The sequence below is a fragment of the Glycine soja genome, chromosome 8, assembly GCF_004193775.1.
Source record: "Glycine soja cultivar W05 chromosome 8, ASM419377v2, whole genome shotgun sequence".
Taxonomy (NCBI): Eukaryota; Viridiplantae; Streptophyta; class Magnoliopsida; order Fabales; family Fabaceae; genus Glycine; species Glycine soja.
In genome coordinates this window covers 10,817,576-10,840,111 of record NC_041009.1, presented here as the reverse complement: position 1 = coordinate 10,840,111, position 22,536 = coordinate 10,817,576, and the positions used below count along the sequence as shown (strand labels likewise).

The window sequence follows — 22,536 nt, the reverse complement described above, 5'->3', positions numbered from 1 at the left end:
GAAAGTTTGAAAAAAAAAAAAAACTTTAAGTCCCACATTGTTCAAAATAAACACTTGAATAGTGTTTCACTCCCTATATAAGTTCCTTTAACTTTTCTTTGTTCTGTGGCTCTAAAAATTTCGATTGGTTATAAAAGTGACTTTTTAAGTCATAATTTTGGTTGACTATAAAAATGACTTTTTAAATTATATTTTTGATTGGCTATAAAAGCGACTTTTTAAATCATAATTTCGATTGGTTATAAGAGTGACTTTTTAAGGTTCCGTGCACTATGAATTATTATACAGTGAAATTATTTCGAAACGTCTTAAAGAAAACGATATTGTCTACAACTCAGTCAATAATTTTTTCGATTTGCCATAAACTATTGATACAACATCAACAATTTCACCGCTTTATGAAAATACGGATTTGGATTCACTCTAGTTGTATTTTTAACTATTTAAAATCTGTGCCCTTAATTTTATATTTTATAATTAAAAATTTAATAAATTATATGAAAAAGAAAGTTACTAGTATTCTAGGAAATGAGTTCCCTTGTTCTCATAGGAATATTACTTGTTCATTCTTCTTCATACTAATAAAAATATAGGAAAGTAGAGCAGAAATGAAAGTTTTAACATTCCTTGGATTTAACAACGTAGTTTGTTTAAATTTTAAAAATTATTAAACTAAGTATTTTCTAAAAAATATTTTTAAAGAAGGAATAGAATTTACTTCTTAAAAAAATATTTATATTATTGAAAATATTTGTTTTTTTTAAAATAAATTTAAACAAACTGTTGATTATTATTCGAGAATCATTTTTCAAAGTTTATAGCAAACATAAAAATATTCATATGTTACCTTCTCGGAAATCAATATTTTTATCCGTGAAACACACTTCAAAGAATTTTAATCTGACATTTCTGCAGATTTAAGATATTAGCTTGGTGCTTAAAAAAATTAATTTAGTGAAAAGATATTGGAAAGAGTGATATGATTGATGATGACCAAATATCTAAAGGAGATCAAGACACAACCTTAATTATGATTATACCACTAACTGACGTTCATAATTATATTTGTTGAAATTTAACTACTATCTTAAATTCTAGAGTGAATTTTATTAAAAGATAAGTTAATCTTATAACTCATAATTTAATAAAGACTTTAAAATTTTATGCTAACTCTCATATTTTTAATTATATTCTCTCACTTATTATTTTCCACACTGAAATGATATAATTATTGTTCCTCTAAAAAAAATTTATATTTGTTAAAAAAAACGTTCATAATTATATAATTAAAGCTAATCTTGCAATAATGTATTTTGTTAGGCAATAATTCAAAATTGTTCCCTAAAAAAAAATCAAAAGTGCTAATTGAATTTTTATGGCATCAGTCGCATAACTTTTAATCCTTCATATATATTATAAGTTAAATTATAATTTTAATCCCTTTAATTTTTTAAATTTATAATTTTAATCCTCCTAAATTTTAATTATAACATTTAGTTATCTTAGTTTTATAAATTGATTATTTTGGTTTTTTTATAGATAATTATAATTAATTAAGTTATTAATTTAATTATAAATTAATTAAAACATTAATTATTAAAAAATAAAAAATAAAAATCATTAATAATTTCAATTCTCCATAACATTGTTCTCCTCCTCTTCTTCACAAACATCTTTTTCAGTGTTATTGTCACACAAAACTCTACCGATAACATTAATAGTTTTTTATTAAAAAAATTAATGATTAATAATTTTCATTTAAATTATAATTAATTGAGTATCTCTAATAATTAAAAGTATTAGTTAATAATTTATTAAGATGACCAAAATTGTCAATATTTTATAATTAAAAATTTAAAAAATGATAATGATGTATTTGAAAAATTAAGAGTCCAAAATTATAATTTAACCTATATTATTTTATGAATGTTTGTCAATTAGCTTTTACTTTTTTTAATAGTTATTAAAAGATTTGTATGATCTTATTAATTTGTAATATTTTTTAAGATATTATTTTAAACAGTGCTTTTTAAACTTTAACTTTTAATTTTTTTATATTTTATTCTGCTTTTTTAATATTTATTAAATGTTTTAATCTTTTTCTATGTAAAGTAGAACTTTATTATATTTTTTATTACTCTTGTTCCATTTATTATATCTTCTCACAAATGACGTGAGAATGTTTGCATATTTTTAATTTTCGATCAACAACAAGAAAAGGATAGTTATGAATATCTCAACATTAAAAACATTCTATCAACATCTATAATTTTGTTTTATCCTTTTTTTTCCAATTATATTATAAGCTATGATAATGATTATTTTTTCTCTTTCTCTCAGTAAGTGTTAATCAGCATCTATCGACTATCGCTGTATCGATTGTCCTAATCACTTTCACCATGAATTGAAGGGGGGTAAGTTGGAATGACCAGTATTTGATTGGCCCTAGGCATTGCGAGTCCGAAGTCCTCTTTCATGTCCAAGTCATGTTATTTGGCAGCTTCCAATCAAAACAATACAAAGGTTGGGTGAGGGAAATTGCTAAATATCTGCTTGTTTTATTCCTTTCACTAAGGACCACATATATATAGCCAAATTGTAACAGACTCAACCAATTGGAAAATACTCCACTACTAACAGAAGAGCAAACTTCTACTACCCACTGCAGCAAGCACTAACAGAATATCATTGTTGACAATTAAGCCAACATACTGCCCTGCTATTCAAACCTAATCTTTTAGGTGCCTTGGGGTGGTGATTACTCTTTTGGGCCTTGTACTCATTTTTGCCTGGTCATTGAGCTTGGGCTTATCATTGGGCCCAATTGCATTCCTGGACAGCTCCTTCTTCTGCCAGACCCAAATAGTATCAGCTCGAAGTCATGCCTTCTCAGGCTCTCACATCTGTGCTGCTTCCTTCAAATCTCTCTGTCTCACTCCATGCACTTGGGTCTCTCATAATTGCCCGTGCATTCACTATGAGCCTTGATATTTTTCGGTTATTGCTATTGACACAATAGTTCTGCTAATGGCACTACTCACGTGGGCGCATTTGTGAAAGTATTGTCTGGTCATTTTAGTCTAACTGTAATAATAATGGCAAAAATATAAGTTATGAGTATTAAATGGAGCTTTTATTAATTATGATAACAGGTAACATGATGTAATAAGAAAATATAGATAAAAAATTATGAATATCAAATGGAGTTTTTATGAAAAATGTATCCAAATATCAATATTTATAAGAAAAAATCTCCCCATTGTAATCCAAGTTTAATTACATATATAGAACTCCAACCTGCAAATAAAGGTTCATTTATCCCGTCACTCATATCATATGTGATTATTTAGCCACTGAGAGTCAGAGGTACATAATTCTTATTTCTAATTTCTTAGGTTTAGGGGAGGGGGAAAGAAATAGCCAAAAAATTGTGAGTCTCATATGGATCCCATACCTCCTACACTTTACTCTAATTCTAATATTTTTCTTTTATTTCCATTTTTTCCCCATCATTTCAACCAAACACAACATTAAAGATAAGGAAGGAAAAAGGTAATTTATTTTCTAATAAATCTTACTGAAATCAACCTAAACACATACCATGAAACTGTTTCACCAAATTATATTTGGACAACACTTAAAGTACACAAATACTCCATTAAAACTCGTTATCTGAATGTCTACATGTTGTGCATGCATAATTTTCCTTTCCCTAATAATCCCTTTAATTGGAAAGCCGATACGTAGGAATGGCATGCAGATGATTGGCCCTGGGCATTGTGAGGCCGAACGCCTCTGTCATGTCCAAATCATCTGGAAACATGTTATTGGGCAGCTTCCAATCAAAGCAATGCACAAGTTGGGCCACTGTTTGACGAACCGTTATTAGGCCCAATTGCAATCCTGGACAGGCCCTTCTGCCAGACCCAAATGGTATCAGCTCGAAGTCACGCCCTCTCACATCTATGTTGCTTCCTTCAAATCTCTCTGGCCAGAACTTCTCTGCCTCAACCCATGCACTTGGGTCTCTCATAATTGCCCATGCATTTATTATGACCCTTGATTTTTTGGGTATGAAAAAATCTCCAACTATGCAATCTTCCGTGGATTGGTGTGGTATTAGCAATGGTACCACTGGATGGAGCCTCATGCTTTCCTTTACAACCATCTCCAAATACTTCAACTTGTCCAGGTCTGATTCCCCCACCTTCCTCTTCATACCCACCACAGTTTCCAATTCCATTTGGAGTTTCTTCATCACCCTTGGATTTTTTAGTAGCTCTGAAAGTGTCCACTCAATTACTGTAGCTGAAGTATCCATTGAACCAGCCAACATATCCTTTGCAAAATAAATAAATAATTTTATGTGCCAAAGAAGAGTGAGCATATAATATGACAGCAAGTTCTAAAAATCAATAAAAAGGGCCAACGAGCTAGTAGCTAAATTTGTATCAGTCAAAGTCGTTAATTAGGACTTTAGGATGCAATGTTAATGTAGGACATTTGATCCTTCGCCGTCGTACCTTTTCCTCTCTCCTATGGCCATATAATTGTAACTACTATGTAAGTATCTGACTTGAATTTTAAAAAATATATAATAGGAAAAATACTCAACGATGTGATAATGATTTCTCATACCAGCAATATAGCTTTGATATTGGACCGTTCAATGCGGTATTCAGATTCTTCAGTACCTAAAAAGCCCAACATGACATCCACAAAATCCTTGGTCTTGTCTTCTCCCTTCTCTGATTCCATGTGCTCATCAATAACTTTCTCGAAGAAGTCATCGAAGATTTCGTAAAGTACCTTGAAGCGCTTCGTTAGGCCTTGAAGGTCAATTGCACCAATGTAAGGAATGTAATCTCCTACGTTAGGAGTTGCTAATAAACGCATTGCTTCTTGAATCACAGCCTTGAACCCTCTCCCACACATGTCCTGGTCCATGTACTTCTTTCCTAAAATCATTCTACAAGACATGTCTGCAATGAGTGTTGCAACCTTGACACTGAGATCAACAGCAGCTCCATCATTGGCTGCCTCTCTTACAAGCTTGATCAAAAGGTCAAGCTCCTCTTCCCTCATGCGTCTGAAGGAGTTAATTTTGGATTGGCTTAGCAATTCCAATGTGCACATCTTGCGCATGTTGCGCCAATAAGAACCATATTCAGCAAAGCCTAAGTTCCTCTGCCCCCAAGAGATGTATTGATCCGCCACGAAACGTGGTCTACTAGCAAAGACAAGGTCATGGGTCTTGAGGAACAATTCAGCAGATTTGGGTGAAGAAACAACTATGGTTGGCACAAAACCTAAACGTAAGTGCATGACAGGTCCATATTTTTGGGCTAGTTTGTGCAGGTCACGATGAGGATTTGGTCCCAACTTGTGAAGGCTTCCCAAAATTGGCAACCCTTTTGGACCAGGTGGTAATTTCTTTGCATTCTTATTGCTTCTCCATAACCGCAGAAAAGCCAGTGAAACTAAAAAAAGTGCTATCCAAATCATCCTAGTTATTTGGGAGAACTCAAATTCGAATAGCTAGTGTCTATCTTTGCTTCCAAAAGTGGTGTTTGTGAGAAAGGGGTTATATTATCTAAGTACTCTGGTGGTGGTGTTTTATCATGACGAGTACAATAATTGCAATGTATGGGTCAGACAAAGGTACACCGATATTTCCGCAATCACTCCCAAACTTGAATGACTTGGTCCACACTACAGCTTGCTGCAAACACATATATCTTAACTATTAAAATAATTAAAAATCAGTATTACAATAAAAAAAATATAACCTTTATTTCCCTCCACACATGCTTAATTGCATACAGGAGCAAGCAAATGAAACGAATTGAAGATGAATGAATTCTTCTCGTTTTAGCACCTAGCATATTGTAAACTTGTTCATTTTTATTTTTTTTTGAATCATTCTCTATTCAATCTTTACTCATATATTCTTTATCTAGTTATTGCATTTGTTATTTGGACTTCAAAAAAGGAGAAGGAAAACAAAGTACAAATTCAATATGACTAGGCAAAAGCAGGAGACGGAAATATTATAATAAATTAAGATATTGGAGGAAAGGAGGAAAGGTTAGTTAAGGAACAAAGCAGGTAAGTGTAAGCGGAGAGAGAGGGCATGTACGGTAAATTTCAGATTCACAATTCACAACACGTAACTACGTACCCTTGCGCATCATCAAGAGTTACTCGGCCTCATCCACCCACTTCTTCATCAACCTGCAAAGCAAGATGAGAATGAATATTCATTCTGCATTTTGTCATAAACGAGAGAGAAAGGTTTATTCTGGGTTCAACCTTTAGATGAATCCAACGTTAGGTGGGAGAGTGGAACAGAAACTAGAGTACTCTATCTGAACTTTATCCATTCATTCAATTCCTATCACTTTATATATGGATGGGAGGACTCTAAAATAATTTTAAAGAAAAAATAAATATTTTTTTAAAAAAGTCAAATGTTAGATTTTTTTTAATACATATGACATTTTTTATTTTATAAAATTAATAATAAATATTTTTTATCTAAGACATGAGATATTACTTGGTTAATAATGAAATTGTGTGGAGAGAAATAAAAAGTCATAAGCCCTACATTGTATATTTTTTAAAGATGATTGTAATTAATTATAACCCTATTGTAATAGATTAAAACAAAATCAATCCATGTTCTCGTGACTTTTCTTGTTTTTTTAAAATTTATTATGAGTTTTATGTTGTGTTTAGACACATGTTTTTTATTCATGTCTTTTTACTTCTTTTTTTCACGTCAAAATTGCGAAGAGACATAAGCCACTAAAAGTAGCTTTTGCCTTAGACGTGATGAAAGGTTGTTGGTCTACATTAATCAATAATTTCTAAAATTAAGGATTCAGCTTACTTGATTCAGCAGAAAATGTGTCACGTTAATATTTGTTTTTAATTCTTATAAATAATAAATAATAATTTTTTTTATCTTTTTTTTATCTCTCAAAATATATACGCTTCAAAAAATGTGAAACTTATTTTTCTAAGATTAATTTGGGATTACATTTTGGTTTAAAATCATTAATAATAATAATTTTTTTGTTTAAAATAATAAGTTCATATTTAAATTATTAAAAGATATATAACATTAATGTGTAGATTGTTATAGATTAACATGTGGTATCAAATTTTAGTTTCGAATGAACATATGGAGTCTTGAATTAAATATTAGAAAATACAATTTTACTAGCTATTGTATACAGCAATTGAATGGACACTTTCAAAGCTCCTAAAGAATCCAAGAGTGATGAAGAAAGTCCAAATGGAGTTGGAAAGTGTGGTAGGTATGAAGAGGAAGGTGGAGGAATCAGACTTGGGCAAGTTGGAGTATTTGGAGATGGTTGTAAAGGAAAGCATGAGGCTCCATACAGTGGCACACTTGCTAATACCACACCAGTCCGCGGAAGATTGCATGGTTGGAGATTTTTTTCATACCTAAAAAGTCAAGGCTCATAGTGAATGCATGGACAGTAATAAGAGACCCAAGTGCATGGAGTGAGGCAGACAAGTTCTGGCCATAGAGATTTGAGGGAAGCAACGTAGATTTTAGAGGGCGTGACTTCGAGCTGATACCATTTGGGTCTGGCAGAAGGGGATAGTTCAGGATTGCAATTGGGTTTCACTGTGATTCGTCTAACAGTGGCACGACTTATGCATTGTTTTGATTGGAAACTACCAAATGACATGTTGCCAGATCACTTGGACATGACAGATGAGTTCGGCCTCACAGTGCCAAGGGCCAATCATCTACATGCCATTCCCACGTATCGGCTTTTCAGTCAAAGGGATTAGCTAGGGAAAACAATTTCATAGTATGTATTTTATGTTTAATTAGGTTCATTTAGAGAATGTTTAGATTTATGGAAAAATAAATTACCATTTCCCTTCCTTATCGTTAGGAAACAAGAATTTTGAATGTCACATACGATAGAGATATGAGGTAAATCGACCTTTTTTCCGGTAATTGAGAGGCAAATGGACCTTTGCATGGTGTAGAGTTTTTTATTTTAATTTTATACATTTATGAAAAGATACACAACAAGCAGAACTAAATAATATGAAAAAAATATTTAATTACTAAATACATTTGAATTTTATATGTTAACTAGTGTTTATTTTATTTTTTTAAAAAAAATACATCTATACTTATTTTACTCTCTTTTTTATCGATGTATCTATACATATATTTTTATTTTAAATATGAACCTGTCATGCACTTGCGCTTAGGTTTTGCGGGCACCATAGTTGTTTCTTCACCCCAAGCTGCTGAACTGTTCCTCAAGACCCATGACCTTGTCTTTGCTAGTAGGCCACCTCTTGAGGCTGAAAAACACATCTCTTGGGGGCAGAGGGGAACTTAGGCTTTGCTGAATATGGTTCTTATTGGAGCAACATGCGGAAGATCGATCCAAAATTAGTTTGCATGTTTATTGTAAGTGGCCAGACTCAGGGCTTTTTAGTAATCGATTTGGGCTGAGGCCGTATGCGTAAATTCAATCTGTGCTATCTCTCTCACTGTTGGTTCCCATGTCTAGTCTATCTTCTTGCTCTTCTTCTCCTTCATTTGCAGCAAGTTACGGCACTATTACCCATCCACGCGCGGCCCCACTGAGTCGAATTTCATGCGGTGGTCCGAGACCCCCCAAGAGCAAGAAAAGCAACCTCAATTCAGAAGCGCAAGAGCTTGTTCGCTTACTCACGAGCAAGATAAGAAGCAACGACAAAGAGGTTCTGCTGAAGACCTTGAACAAGTATGTGAAGCAGGTCCGAACCCAACATTGCTTCTTGCTCTTCGAAGAACTCGGCAAGCACGACAGCTGGCTCCAATGCCTTGAGGTCGCTCACTTCACCCCTTCGAATGAATTATTATTATTATTATTATCATCATAAAATTAGCACATTCTCTCCTTCATTAAAATTTAAAATTGCTCTTTATGCATATGAAATGATAATAATATTTAATTAATACTAGTAATATTAAGGTTTTAAATTGCAATTGAAGTTTTATTGCGGACAAATGCGACCCCAATTGCGGTCATGGTCACTCCATAAACCTTGATATTATAAAATACTGTTATGATGACCATTGCTATATGACCTAAAATGTGAGACAAATCAATTACAAAGTGTGGGAAAATTGACAGGAAACAGAAAATGGATACTTGTCATTGGTTAGAGATAGAGTATAAAAGTGGGTTTTGAGCCTAACTCATCCTACAAAACTGGCTTTGAGGGGAGGATCATCCCCACTTGTATACTTTAATTTGGTCACTTATATACTTTAATTTGACCATATGATGTGGTATTAAACCATCACCCTCAAGGTTGCACTTTAGGCAACCACCAAAGAGGCCACAATTAAGGTAGCTTTTCCAACATAATATATAGTAAATAGAATAAAAATCATTATGCAAGAACATAGTAATCTGCATTAGATAAAATACGGGAATATGATTGATCGTGTCAATAGTTAAATTTAGTTGTGAATTTTGTTTGACATTCAGGTTTTCAGATGGATGCAAAAACAACGATGGTATATTGCTGATAATGGGATTTACTCAAAACTGATATCCGTTATGGGAAAGAAAGGGCAAACCAGAATGGCTATGTGGCTTTTCTCGGAGATGCGTAATACTGGTTGTCGTCCTGATACTTCTGTCTACAATGCGCTAATTACAGCTCACCTTCGTTCACGGGACAAAATAAAGGCTTTGGCTAAAGCCATTGGCTACTTTCAAAAGATGAAAGGAATGGAGCGCTGTAAGCCCAACATTGTTACTTACAACATTCTTTTGAGAGCTTTTGCTCAAGCTCGGAACGTGGAGCAGGTCAATTCTTTGTTTAAGGATCTTGATGAGAGCATTGTTTCGCCCGATATTTACACTTTTAATGGTGTGATGGATGCATATGGTAAAAATGGGATGATCCGTGAAATGGAAGCAGTGCTTGCTCGGATGAAAAGCAACCAGTGTAAGCCTGACCTGATTACCTTTAACTTGCTGATTGATTCCTATGGGAAGAAGCAGGCGTTTGGTAAGATGGAACAGGTGTTCAAGAGTTTGTTGCACTCCAAGGAGAGACCATCACTGCCCACGTTTAATTCAATGATTTTAAACTATGGGAAGGCACGGCTTAAGGATAAAGCAGAAGATGTTTTCAAGAAGATGACTGACATGGGTTACACGCTGAGCTTTGTTACACACGAGAGTATGATCTATATGTATGGCTTCTGTGATTGTGTCTCCAGGGCTGCACAATTGTTTGATGAGCTGGTTGAGTCTAAAGTTCATATAAAAGTTTCAACCCTAAATGCCATGCTTGATGTTTACTGCTTAAATGGTTTACCGCAGGAAGCAGATTCACTGTTTGAAAGAGCAATTAGTATAAAAATACATCCTGATTCATCAACATTTAAACTTCTTTATAAGGCTTACGCTAAAGCCAACCAGAAGGAGCTTCTTGATAAATTGCTGAAGCATATGGATAAAGATGGTATTATCCCAAATAAGAGGTTCTTCTTGGATGCTTTGGGTGCTGTTGCGTCTTTACCAGCAAATTCAGAATCTGCTAATGCTGCAACTGATTCAAACACAGCAAATTCAGAATCTGCTAATGCTGCAACTGATTCAAACGCATCAAATTCAGAATCTGCTAATGCTGCAACTGATTCAAACGCATCAAATTCAGAATCTGCTTATGCCGCTACTGACTCAAACAACCCCCAAGATTTTGCAAAGTTGGCAACTGGTGTGAAGAATATTTTGGCTCATCGATGACTTGCATACAAACAGCTCAGTTCTCGTGAGATGGTATGCTTATCACTTTGCCATCACTTCTCGGTCATTCTATTTTACATCTTACTGATTCTTCTGACGAATGGATTTTCCCTTGGTCATCATATGACATCACTTTCCTTTTTTTACTTTTCATAATGATGCTATTTACTTGAAGTTAAATAACTCATTTTATGAGATGCTACTTCTCTGTTCCTGTACTGACCAATGACCTTAATTTCAAACTCAGGCTTGTTTTTGGTTTTCAGATGATAAGCTCTGAAGAATTATCCTTTATTATAAATAATTTATGCAAGTAACTTTAATAACTTAGGAAGCCACAACTATGAAACCTGGGGCAACTTTAGGCAATTTAAAATACTTGGTTAAATTGACATCTGTTGCTGAAAATTAATATTCTTAGGGCAAAAGAAACAAGAATGCGAGAGATGATGTTTGCTTATTTTCCTTAGATGTGTTTAATTTTTCATTGCTGGTCTGTGTATAAAATTGATTTCTTATGATTTGCTTTATTTGTTATCTTGTAAAGAAATTTATGAGACCAACAGAATGTAATTTTATTCTTCACTGTATTTGTTTTTGGTTTCGTTAAGTTGTGTCTGTTCACTTTTAAGTTGTATCTGTTCACTTAAACATGTTTTTTTTTTCTTGTTTGCCAGTTTCAAATGAAGCACTAAACGCATTTTAATGAAGTTTAACCTACAATGAGATAGACATATAAGATCCTATTGCCTAGGCTTCACATGTTGTCCGACTTTGCCTTTTTATGACCGGGTTCATTTTTGTTCATAGGTATGGATGTATTTCCATTTTCCAGCTCATTGCCCCTTGTCTTGGCACTATGGTCTATGAAATGAAGAACGCTTCAGACCTGACAGCTGCCAAAGCTAATTAGTTGATGACAACCAATCCAAAAAGAGCAGACTTGCTGCTGGAAAGCAATGTGTAAATCTGTAACTAACAAAATTGAGTTATTATCAATGATGTTATTGATAATTCATGTACAATTATCCTTCTGATGTAATTTGAAATCATTACTAAAAAGATTGACTTGTCATGTTTTCTGCACAGTACTGAAAATAACCGAGTAATGAAAGAATTTGTTGAAAACTTCTGTTGTTCACTTAGGAGTATTTGATGATTGGACTCTTTTAATAAGCTAGTCGTGAAAATCCACCTCTATATATTTAAATAAAGTGTGAATTATACAGATGCTTGAATTAACTTTCTATCTTTAATATATTCATTCTCATTAGAATGAAGTATTAATTTTTGAAATTACAGAAGAGGACAAGTAGTTTAAACATATTTCCGGAAAAGAAAATGTAAATTATCCTACAAAATCCCATTATTCTTCACTGACATCCTTCGCTCTCTGGAAGGCTAATATGATATAGCAAAGGTCCAATCACTTCAAATACTTTTTTTTTCAATAGATGAAAGGCTCAATGATCAAAGTAAGGCTAAAAAGAACTAATAAGTCTTTCCAAAGTTTAATCATGCAAGTGCTCAAACAAAAAATTGTCTCATTTCTATAACTTGAAGATAAATTCAGCAAACTTACAAACAATAATTTGAAGAGCATAATGAGACTTAGAGTTTATATTCAAGATGTAAATATGGGTTGAAGTTTGTTTGGATAGATTACATAGCTTTTGGGTTAAAGAACTAATTAAAGCCCATTTTTTAATTTTCCTATAATTTTTATATTTTATTTTTTTATAATAAGTTCAACTCTTGAAATATTTTGTGTCACTTTTAATGTTTTGAGGTTTTCCAAGTTATTATAGTGGTTAGTGGAGTTTTATTTCTAAGTGGAAATTAATTACAAGTGGAATGTTAGAAGGAAGTCTAGCCTTTAAATAATTGAAACTTTGTAGCTGAGGCATATTTGAGTCTGAATGAAAGTTTGAATTTTTTTAATGAAAGTTTGAATTTTTTTTTTTTGAGAGCTTTCCCTCATTCTTTGTCAAAAACTCTATGACTTATCACTTATCTTTTTACCTATTTTTTGAATTTGACGTCAATATCCTTTTCCTAAAACAAAACAAAACCAATTTCTAAATTTGAATTTTTCAAAACAATTCATCTCATTTTCGTATTCATATCAAAGACACATTTCACTACAGTTTAACATTTGATTTTGGTACTTAAAAATAACTATTATTTGTTAATTATTTTTTAATGAAAAATATATAAAAGGTGTTTTTTCTTTTTTTTTTTCGATACTAAGGTGTTTTTTCTTATATCATAATGGTTTAGGCTCTAGAGATAATTAATTTTAATGTTAAAATTTTCCTTTTTATCTGTAAATTTCAGCTGTTTATAATTTTAAATTTATTATTTTAAAAAAATTATGAAAAATCAACTACTCGTCTATTTATTTAACTTAATTATGTATTCTTACCTTATAGTTTTAAATAATTTTATGTTAAATATATTTTTTATATTTCATGAATTTAAAAAAATTCGTATAATACAAATAACACTCGCTAGTAAATAACAAGTAAAAGTTATGGCATATGCAGATTATTCACTGGTAAATGAAAGGAAAAAAAAAAAGTCGGTTCAGGTGATTAGTGTCTAGTGACTTCATCTTCTAACTATGCAGATACTATTTGCTGTTTTCAAAATTTGAGGGCCAGAAATTCCTGGTTCAATCAGAAATTACCTTTATGCTGTTGTTATGACAAATTATCAACTATGCATTATAATTAATTTGTGGACATCACACCACCTATTTAACACCTAATGAAATATAGAGATACATATTACAAATTATATGATGTGATAAAAAATAATAGTACTAGTGTTTAAAATAAAAGAATGCCTACCTTTTATTATTAATTTACAATTAAAAAATAATCAAGAAGAGTTAGATCTAAGGGAATATTTGTTAGACGTAAAGTAAAAACTTTTCCAGAATCCTAAATTAAGAAATTATAATTCTTACGTTTAGTTTACCATTAATAAAAAAAATATCAAAAAATTATGATGTATGAGAATTAATTTTAGTTCATATTTCTGAAAAAAAAAATCATAAAGAGGGATGGAAATCTAATTTTTCTAACTGAATGAAAATTTTTAAGACTAAACAAATGTATTTTATATGTTTTCAGTAATCATAATTTAGGGGAATTGACTTTTCCAAAATTTATGATTAGGAAAAAATTTATCTTTTGCCATATGCTACAAGGATTCACCTCTCATAAGGCGAGAGAAAAAGGTTTGAATCTATACTATAAGAGTTATTTACGTTTGATGCCCAATTATCTCCTCCGAAAAAAATACTACAAAAATGAAGTAACTGGTCACGGGTCCACAAATTAAAATCTTAGCAAAACTGCACGGAAAGTAGAATGAAGAAAATCTATTTTTGTACTATCCCACACTATGGTTGTGGTGGTCCTCTAAATTTTAGGTTTAATTGTATTTTTTATTTTAACAAATCAATTTGATGTATTTTATTTTTAATTTATGAATTTTATCTTTCTTCAATTTACTTTTAATATAATTATATTTTTTACTTAAATTTTTTTATCTTTTGATAAGTTTTGTCTTAAGTTTTTTGCTTATTAATGGATAAAAGGACAATAAAAATTACAGTTTTCTTAAAAATTGAAGGCAAGATGTATCAAATTAATTTATTGGAAATAAATTTTTTCATAAATTATAAAATTGGGAGTAAAAACACAAGCCTAAATTTTAATATTTTTTCAGCTTGAATGGGTTGCTAGGAATTTTATTTTCATCCAACCTTATAAGAATTACTCAATTGACAAACTAGGGTGAGAAAAGGTAAAGTGCTGGAAAAAAAAATCAAAATTCTTTCCAATCGCCACAGCCGCAGCGCACTGTCTGTCTGTTCAAGGCAACAAAAACAATTTTCAAAACGAGTTTCTCTCCTTGATTGTAACTTGTAACAAAGAACAACTAAACACGTAACAAAATGGGTTTCAAGGCAAGTGTTTTATTTATTATTATTTGAACGGGAATACAACAATAAACAATTATGAGAAATAAAGTTTTACTGTCCACAATGATTTTATGCCGTTCAAATAAAATTTAATTTATTCTAAACTTCCAGTTAAGAAAATCAATAATTTAGAGAGAAAAAAAGTAAAAAGATACATATTGCTATTATAACAAATCCCTTTAAAATATTGATAAACAATTAAGATATAAAAATTCAAAATAATTAATCAATTTCTTGATAAGTATAAATTAATCAAACGACGTCTTATAAATGGGACATAGTAGAAGATAGTAACATTTCCCGCAGAATCAAGAGAAAAAGAGAGTAAAAAAGATAACATTTCCCTATGTATGTAAAGGACAGTGATTGGTGAACGGAGATAGAATGCGACCACTGTACTGTAGCACCGAACATGGAGAAGGTTGGGGTCTATAAAATATAAATATAGTAGTAGTTCAACTGGACAAAATAATACGGTGTTTCCTTGTTTTTGTGCGTCGCGGATAAGATCCATGGATTCTGATTCAATAATGAATCACCAATCTTGGTTTGTTTATCGTGCAATGCATAGCCCCATCTGTGTGTAAGACAGCTACATTCCCATCAAACATGGTCTCATTCTTCAGATCATAATCATCGTCTTAATCTTAACTTCTAAACACACACGTCTGTGTTCAGAAAAAACACACACATGTGTGTGTTTAGATAACATGTTTTTTTTTTCTTTTATGATGAAGAAATGTTCGAGGACTTTACTGATAAATTATTTGTGAATTAAATATTTCATTATCATTTTATATGCATATATTTTTTTATTTTTTTAATTATATAAAATATAAAATTTTCGTATATACCTTAAATATTGGTGATCAAGTAGGACAAATTGTTTAGTCAATCGGCCTCATTTCTATCCTTCAACCAATATTCGTAGAACATTATTTAAGGAGTTAAAATGAAAAAATATTTCATATAAAAATCAATAAAAATCACAAATAACATAATTTTACATATTTCAATAAAAAAAATTCTTTTAATTTCTTAATCAATATTTAAAAAAAAACATTTATCAGCATTTACTTTTTTTTTCAAATGCAACTAGTGTATTACTTTTGTGCTTATATGTACCCGTCAAGCATGATACTGATGGGTATCCAAAGTTCAGACACATTTAATGTGTTGAACCCATTTGTTATCCCTACTAAAAAGCCTTAAATTTATTATCATATAATTATTTTTAATATTTTTTAATTTTAATTACTTCAAATTAACCTTAAGGTTAACAGAATGTTTAAGAAAAGTGTTACACTTTTTAACATATCTTTTTTATCCATAAAAATTAAATAAATATTTACAACACTAATACATCCTATTAATTAATTGAATTAAATCTCTTTAATTCTAATACACTTTTTTCATACTCACATTGTTATTAGTTGTTTTTAAAAAAATTATATAAGTAGGAAAGGCAATTGTTAAACAAATTTTAAGATTTACAATCAATAATAAAATATATATTTAAAAAAGAAAAAAAAAAACATGTTACTTGCCTTTCTTAATATTTAAACCAAGAGATCCTGACTATGACTTTAAGAACGGACATAACATCGTTGGAATTATATTTAGTACTGTGAGAATATTTTTTATTTTTTTTACAAAAGAATCATATTTTCTACAAACTGAGAGTATTTTTATGATACCAGATAATTCTCATAATGATTTTTTTTAAAAGATATGCATTATTTATGCAGGTCTTTCTTCCTTTTGTTGACATTATATAAAACCTTTAATTTTGTAATATTGTTATAGTTATGCTGAATGTTAACTTCATTTATTTTTTAATTACACGATAAATACTTAATTTTTATTAAAAATTCAATCTTAAAATTATTCTCACTTTCTTTTTTCGTTTAAAACTCTTATCTTTAACCCATTATTATTGACTGCAGTAAAGTTGATGTTAGTTTGTTTAAGTGGGTTAATATTTATTATCATGTTGATCTTTTTATTTTTTATTTTTGATGATATTGAAATGTCCAACTACTTTTTTATATTACATTTCAACAAGTGAAAGAGAAGAGGGGGAACACGTGACATGTGTAACATTTTAAAAACATCAAGAACTTACCTATCACCACTATAAGGAGAATGCGCCTTGTACAATGGTCATGGAGAAAAAACGTGCCTAATACCATTGTGGAAGAGAAAACACGGCACGACAACGACGAGCGTCACTCCCCTCTGCCTGCACCCAAAAGAAGGAAGAAGAGTCATCACAATTCTACTTTCTCTCTGATTGGTTCACTTAACAATCTAAAATCAAATTAAAAAATTAATATAAATATCTTTTAATTTTAAAATGGCAACTTAATATGATTATAGTAAGAAATGCTGATGTAATAATTTTAAAAGAAGGAAAGATTTATAAATAAAGCAAATCTCAAGAATTTTTTTCTGTAATTTGCTGTAAATCTTAACTCTAACGCTTTTAAAAAACAACTGGGCTAGAGTTTCAAATCTTAAAATCATTAAAACTTTAACTAACCACCATATCTGATCCAGAATTATGCGGGCAAACACTTCAAAAAAGAAATAATAAAATCAAATAAGTGTGAAAATTAATATTAACTTATGCTTAAGAAAGTTGCCTATGATTTTTTAATTGTGTCAATCTCATTTAAAATATATATTTTTTCTTAAACTACTTTTCCTTAGAACTTGGAGTCAAAAATAAAAAAGAATTATTAAAAATTAAATCTCAATTAAATGAGGAATATCTCAACTTATTAAATAAGATAATTTTTTATATTTATTTATATTTAAGACGAATATAAAAAATATTATTTTTACTTGTAATCGAAATAAGAGAGGATAACTTAATACTGCTAAAATAAAGTACATTTTTCTGTTATAAGATATGCAAATACTATATTGCCTTTCTTCTTATGTTATAATATATAATAAATTTCACTAATTAACTTAGTAGTCTAAGTAATGGCTTAATAGTAATATACTTTTATGAAGTTAAGATTAAATTATTTAGATATTTGATTGAGGGAAAAAATTTGTATCCAACCTTTACTTGTCTCTGACAGAAATTAAAAAATAAAATACTATATACTTAAATCTATGAAAACAGAAAAGTGTGTTTATTACAATTTTTTTTTGTAAACGTAAGAGCATAACGTAGTGTAATATTAATATCGTTTTGGGTAGTACTAGTGTAATAAAAGTTTTTTTTTTATTGAATCATGTAATTTTAAAACAGGCTAAACAACAGGAAAATTGTTTCTCTATTTTAAGAATATTAAAATTCAATTTAATGGTAAAAAATCATCATTTGATTATCGTGATAAAAAAGTGTTTAACCTTGAAAATGGAACAGGAGATCTTTTTCTATTTCTAACGTTAAAATATTTGATTCTTCGTACGAGGGGGACTCGTCTAGATTTCTCTCCACGTCAGCATGCATTCCCTCCCTCAACAAACGCCACCAAATTTCAGTTTCACAACACAATCACACATGCATTGGCCTTCTCTCTCTCTCTCTCTGAGTTGTATTTGTATATATGCTCACAATCCTCGCGTCGCGTGTCAGAGTAACTCGTGACTCACTCACTCGCTACAACACAAACACGGTAATAAAATAATACCACTGTTTATATATATAAACCCACCCTCCCTCGAGTTTGAGTTCATCGCAAAATCAGAACCCAACTAACCAAACCAGCTATGGCGGCGATGCAGAGGCCACTCAAGAGAACCATTGCAATCGCCAAGCTACGCGCGTGCTTTTCCTCTCTCCGACCCGCCGCCGCCGCCGACATCGTCGCGTCTCCTCCGCCGCAGCTCCCGCCGTTCGATCACCAGCCGCACCCTTACAACGGTCCCTTCGCCGATGAAGTCCTCGCCAAGCGCAAAACGTTCCTCGGTCCTTCCGTCTTCCACTACTATAAGAAACCTGTGAGTCTCCGAAATCAACACCGACCACCTCAGCATCCTCGAAGCCTTTTCTGCTTTCTTTTATTTATTTGTTTTCGCGTAGTGTCGATGCGTTTCCGACCAGGCAAAGATTTACGGATTTAGCAAGGTATCTATTTTTCTAAAATTTGTTTTTCTCCTAAACACATTTTTTTCCTTCTAAAAGTTTGTTTCTTATACTCTTGAAATGAAAAAACATCTCTCACTTTTTTTTAAAACACTTGTTTTGAAAACCGTTCCGATCTCAAGCAGCTGCATTGTTAGGCTTGCCACTTTTGACTTTTGAGTGATTGTTCGCTTTGACTTTCTTGTAGGTTTCATGATTCCTAAACAATGTTGGATTTTTTTTTCATATTTTTTTTTTGTACCGGAACAGTGCTCCTCAGTCAAGGTTAATATTTGAAACAAAAAAGTGAGAAGAAAATCATATAGTCCCTTGATGTCTCTTTTTCATTGATTTGTTTATTTCAAGTAATTATGCCTTGCAATTGAGGTGTGATTCAAATTTTGAATGTATAGCTGAATATCGTGGAAGGGAAGATGCAATATCTGTATGATGATAGTGGGAGGCGTTACCTTGATGCATTTGCGGGGATAGTTACTGTTTCTTGCGGACATTGCCACCCTGAAATCTTGAATGCCATCACGGAGCAGAGCAAACTTCTGCAGCATGCTACAACCATATATCTACATCATACAATAGGTGATTTTGCTGAGTCATTGGCAGCAAAAATGCCTGGAAACCTTAAGGTCTGTTTTTCTTATTCCTCGAATATTTTACTGTATGATTGCATTATGCCTCTCATTCTTGAAGTGCCTGATAATATATTTTTAAATTGCTATCCATAACCGCAATTGCAGTCATAATCTAAAGGATTTTTGACCCAGTACAACTGCAATTGTGGTCGCATTAGCGGCATTTTCCATCTATTCCCCGCAAACATAAAGGTTTTTTTTACTCACCGCAACCATAATTTAAAACCATTATTATCAATGATATGGCTTAGCATTACCTTGCCTCCAAAACAGTGACAGTTTCTCCATGTTGTTGATTTCTGTTTCATTTCTTCTGTTGGTTAATAATTTTTTAGTGAATGAGAGGAAGGGGGATGCGGGAGCCTTCCTCCTTGTCATACATTCATTTGAGAAATGTAATGTTCAGTTTTTTAATCTGGCTAGAATTCTTTTGACAAGGAATCAAGGATCCTAATTGATGACAGTTAAAAACATGATTTTAAATTGCAGGTTGTTTATTTTGTAAATTCTGGTTCAGAAGCAAATGAATTAGCAATGATGATGGCCCGTTTATATACTGGTAGTCTTGGTATGATTTCTTTGAGAAATGCATATCATGGGGGGAGTTCTAGTACACTTGGTTTGACTGCTCTGAACACGTGGAAATACCCAATTCCAGAGGTTTGTCTGTATATTCAATTGATTGGTTGATCCTACATGGAAACTATTCTTACAATGATTTAAACCTTTTAGGGCCATGTTCATCACGTTATGAATCCAGATCCATATCGTGGAGCCTTTGGTGCAGATGCTGCTAGTTATGCAAATGATGTCCAAGACCATATTGACTATGGAACTTCTGGAAAAGTTGCTGGATTTATAGCTGAAACAATGCAGGTATGTGTAATCTATCTTGTTTAATATTTAAATGGCATTTAGAACATCACATTACCTTTTTTGTTTACTTTTTCTTCATGACTTATTCTAGGGAGTTGGAGGAGCTGTTGAACTGGCACCAGGGTATTTGAAACTTGTTTATGACATTATACATAAGGCTGGTGGTGTCTGCATTGCCGATGAAGTTCAAACTGGGTTTGGTCGAACAGGAAGCCATTATTGGGGATTTGAGACACAGGGTGTCATTCCTGATATAGTTACCATGGCAAAGGTCTGTACCATCTATATCATTGTTTTACTAGTTACTGAAACCTTGATACCTTAATCATGCATTTGAAGGGCAACATTATTTATATCTTATGCCGTTCATCATGCATTATATTCTTCATGTTTTTCTTTTAATTTTCAGTGTAAGATATTTTGTTTTTGGTATGTTTTCGTTAAAGTATGTATTTTTTTTCTGCCATATTTTATTATGGAATTTATTTTGTTCTCACTTTTTAACCTTCATATCTTCTGCTGCTATTTCATCATATCTCATGTTAATTTGTATCAGGGTATTGGCAATGGTCTGCCATTAGGAGCTGTAGTTACAACTCCAGAAATTGCAAGTGTGTTGGCCCAAAAGATTCAATTTAATACCTTTGGTGGGAACCCCGTTTGCTCTGCTGGTGGACTTGCAGTGCTTAGGGTTCTTGATAAGGAGAAGCGTCAAGCTCACTGTGCCGATGTTGGATCTCATTTGCTTGAACGATTGAGATTTCTCATGGAAAGACATGACAGTATGTTGTCTTGAATTTAACACCCCCAAAATAGTTAGGGTCTAATCGATTCTCTTCTCACTTGTTTTGTTTTCTAAAGCAATTCCACACTACTCAGCAATCAATATCTTGTTCAAAAAATATATTTTTTTAAATCTTTTACAAAATACTGTTTTAAAAACAAAAAAAAATACAGAAGCTGGAAGATGTTTTCTCATTCTCTTTTGTATCTTCAAGTGCCTCTAGAGACAACTTTTAGAAAACAGAAATGTGTCCAAGAGACAAACACTTTCAATTATACTTGGGAGACAAATAAAATTGAGAAAACAGAAAACAAACAAGGCCTTAGTTTTTATTTATTTATTTTGTAATACACTTCATTTATGGTACATTTACACAAGAATGTTTCTGCTGTTTTTGTTGATTATTCTCATTATTATTATATCATGTGCCAGTCATAGGAAATGTAAGGGGAAGGGGCCTAATGGTAGGCATAGAGTTGGTCACTGACCGAGACAACAAGACACCCGCAAAGGCTGAAACTGCTGTCGTGTTTGAAAAACTCAGAGGTTAGACAAGGAACCATTTTATTTTATGCATCCGAAGCCTTCTTTTCCAAAAATAACTTCCAAACCGTCTAACGAATTATTTGTATATTCATTGAAGAGCTTGGTGTGCTAGTTGGGAAAGGAGGACTTCATGGCAATGTTTTCAGGATCAAGCCACCAATGTGTTTCTCCAAAGATGATGCAGGTATGGTTGTGTCCCGATCTCTCAACTTAGATGCAGACTCCAGATTTTATTTTGGAGCCTTTTTCCAAGCAAAATAGCCATTGCATTTCACTGACTATTCTCCGCGTGTGCAGATTTTCTTGTGGATGCCTTGGATTATTCTCTATCAAAGTTGTGAGCTGATTGTGCATAGCATGAAATGAAATCTTCGATATTGGAACCAAATTACTACAAGCCAACAACAAAAGTTCGTTTAGTTCATAGAAATCACCATGAATAATGTAATGTTCTCCACGTTGCCAAGAGAGGGGTTTCCCTCCCTTAGCTGAGCATTATAAGTTGAATGCAAACTATTTTGTATATAAATTTGGATTCATAACATCAAAATAAAGAGTAATGTTTAATTCCAAATAGAAAGAGACTACATTTGCATATTTGGCTTACATATCAAATCACGAAATCAATAAACCTGCACTAGCTGCTTTATTCAAACTTGAATCGTGTAACCAGTCGGTTCTAGGTACCAATATAAAGTTTAAGTTTGTTTTGTGAAAAAGAATAATGATAAAAACAGGCTGATTCAAAATTGAATGTAAAAATTTTATTCTAAAAGATGTCCCAGGTT

The 22,536-nt window shown here is 31.9% G+C and overlaps 3 protein-coding genes across 5 annotated transcripts; 2 read left to right on the top strand and 1 right to left on the bottom strand.

Moving 5' to 3' along the window:
* Positions 1–3,535: 3,535 nt before the first annotated feature.
* On the bottom strand, positions 3,536–6,410 carry LOC114421904 (cytochrome P450 CYP736A12-like). The gene is made up of 4 exons (XM_028388034.1): positions 6,313–6,410; positions 6,182–6,234; positions 4,639–5,722; positions 3,536–4,339 (listed from the first exon to the last, which is right to left on the bottom strand). The coding sequence occupies exons 3-4, from the start codon at positions 5,503–5,505 to the stop codon at positions 3,725–3,727; spliced, it is 1,482 nt and encodes a 493-aa protein (XP_028243835.1). The 5' UTR covers positions 5,506–5,722; positions 6,182–6,234; positions 6,313–6,410; the 3' UTR covers positions 3,536–3,724.
* Positions 6,411–8,220: 1,810 nt separating this feature from the next.
* LOC114421903 (pentatricopeptide repeat-containing protein PPR5 homolog, chloroplastic-like) lies at positions 8,221–11,942 on the top strand. Of its 2 annotated transcripts, none has more exons than XM_028388033.1 (3): positions 8,221–8,874; positions 9,543–10,847; positions 11,492–11,618. In XM_028388033.1, the coding sequence occupies exons 1-2, from the start codon at positions 8,566–8,568 to the stop codon at positions 10,812–10,814; spliced, it is 1,581 nt and encodes a 526-aa protein (XP_028243834.1). In that variant the 5' UTR covers positions 8,221–8,565; the 3' UTR covers positions 10,815–10,847; positions 11,492–11,618. The 2 variants fall into 2 exon arrangements, with proteins under 2 accessions (XP_028243834.1, XP_028243833.1); XM_028388032.1 differs by lacking the exon at positions 11,492–11,618 and adding an exon at positions 11,625–11,942 and having other exon boundaries at positions 8,223–8,874.
* Positions 11,943–18,385: 6,443 nt separating this feature from the next.
* On the top strand, positions 18,386–22,343 carry LOC114421900 (alanine--glyoxylate aminotransferase 2 homolog 1, mitochondrial-like). 2 transcript variants are annotated; one of them, XM_028388023.1, is made up of 10 exons: positions 18,386–18,768; positions 18,851–18,895; positions 19,306–19,536; positions 20,032–20,202; positions 20,275–20,418; positions 20,510–20,689; positions 20,975–21,200; positions 21,635–21,748; positions 21,846–21,932; positions 22,046–22,343. In XM_028388023.1, the coding sequence occupies exons 1-10, from the start codon at positions 18,538–18,540 to the stop codon at positions 22,087–22,089; spliced, it is 1,473 nt and encodes a 490-aa protein (XP_028243824.1). In that variant the 5' UTR covers positions 18,386–18,537; the 3' UTR covers positions 22,090–22,343. The 2 variants fall into 2 exon arrangements, with proteins under 2 accessions (XP_028243824.1, XP_028243825.1); XM_028388024.1 differs by lacking the exon at positions 18,851–18,895 and having other exon boundaries at positions 18,389–18,768.
* The last annotated feature ends 193 nt before the right edge of the window (positions 22,344–22,536 follow it).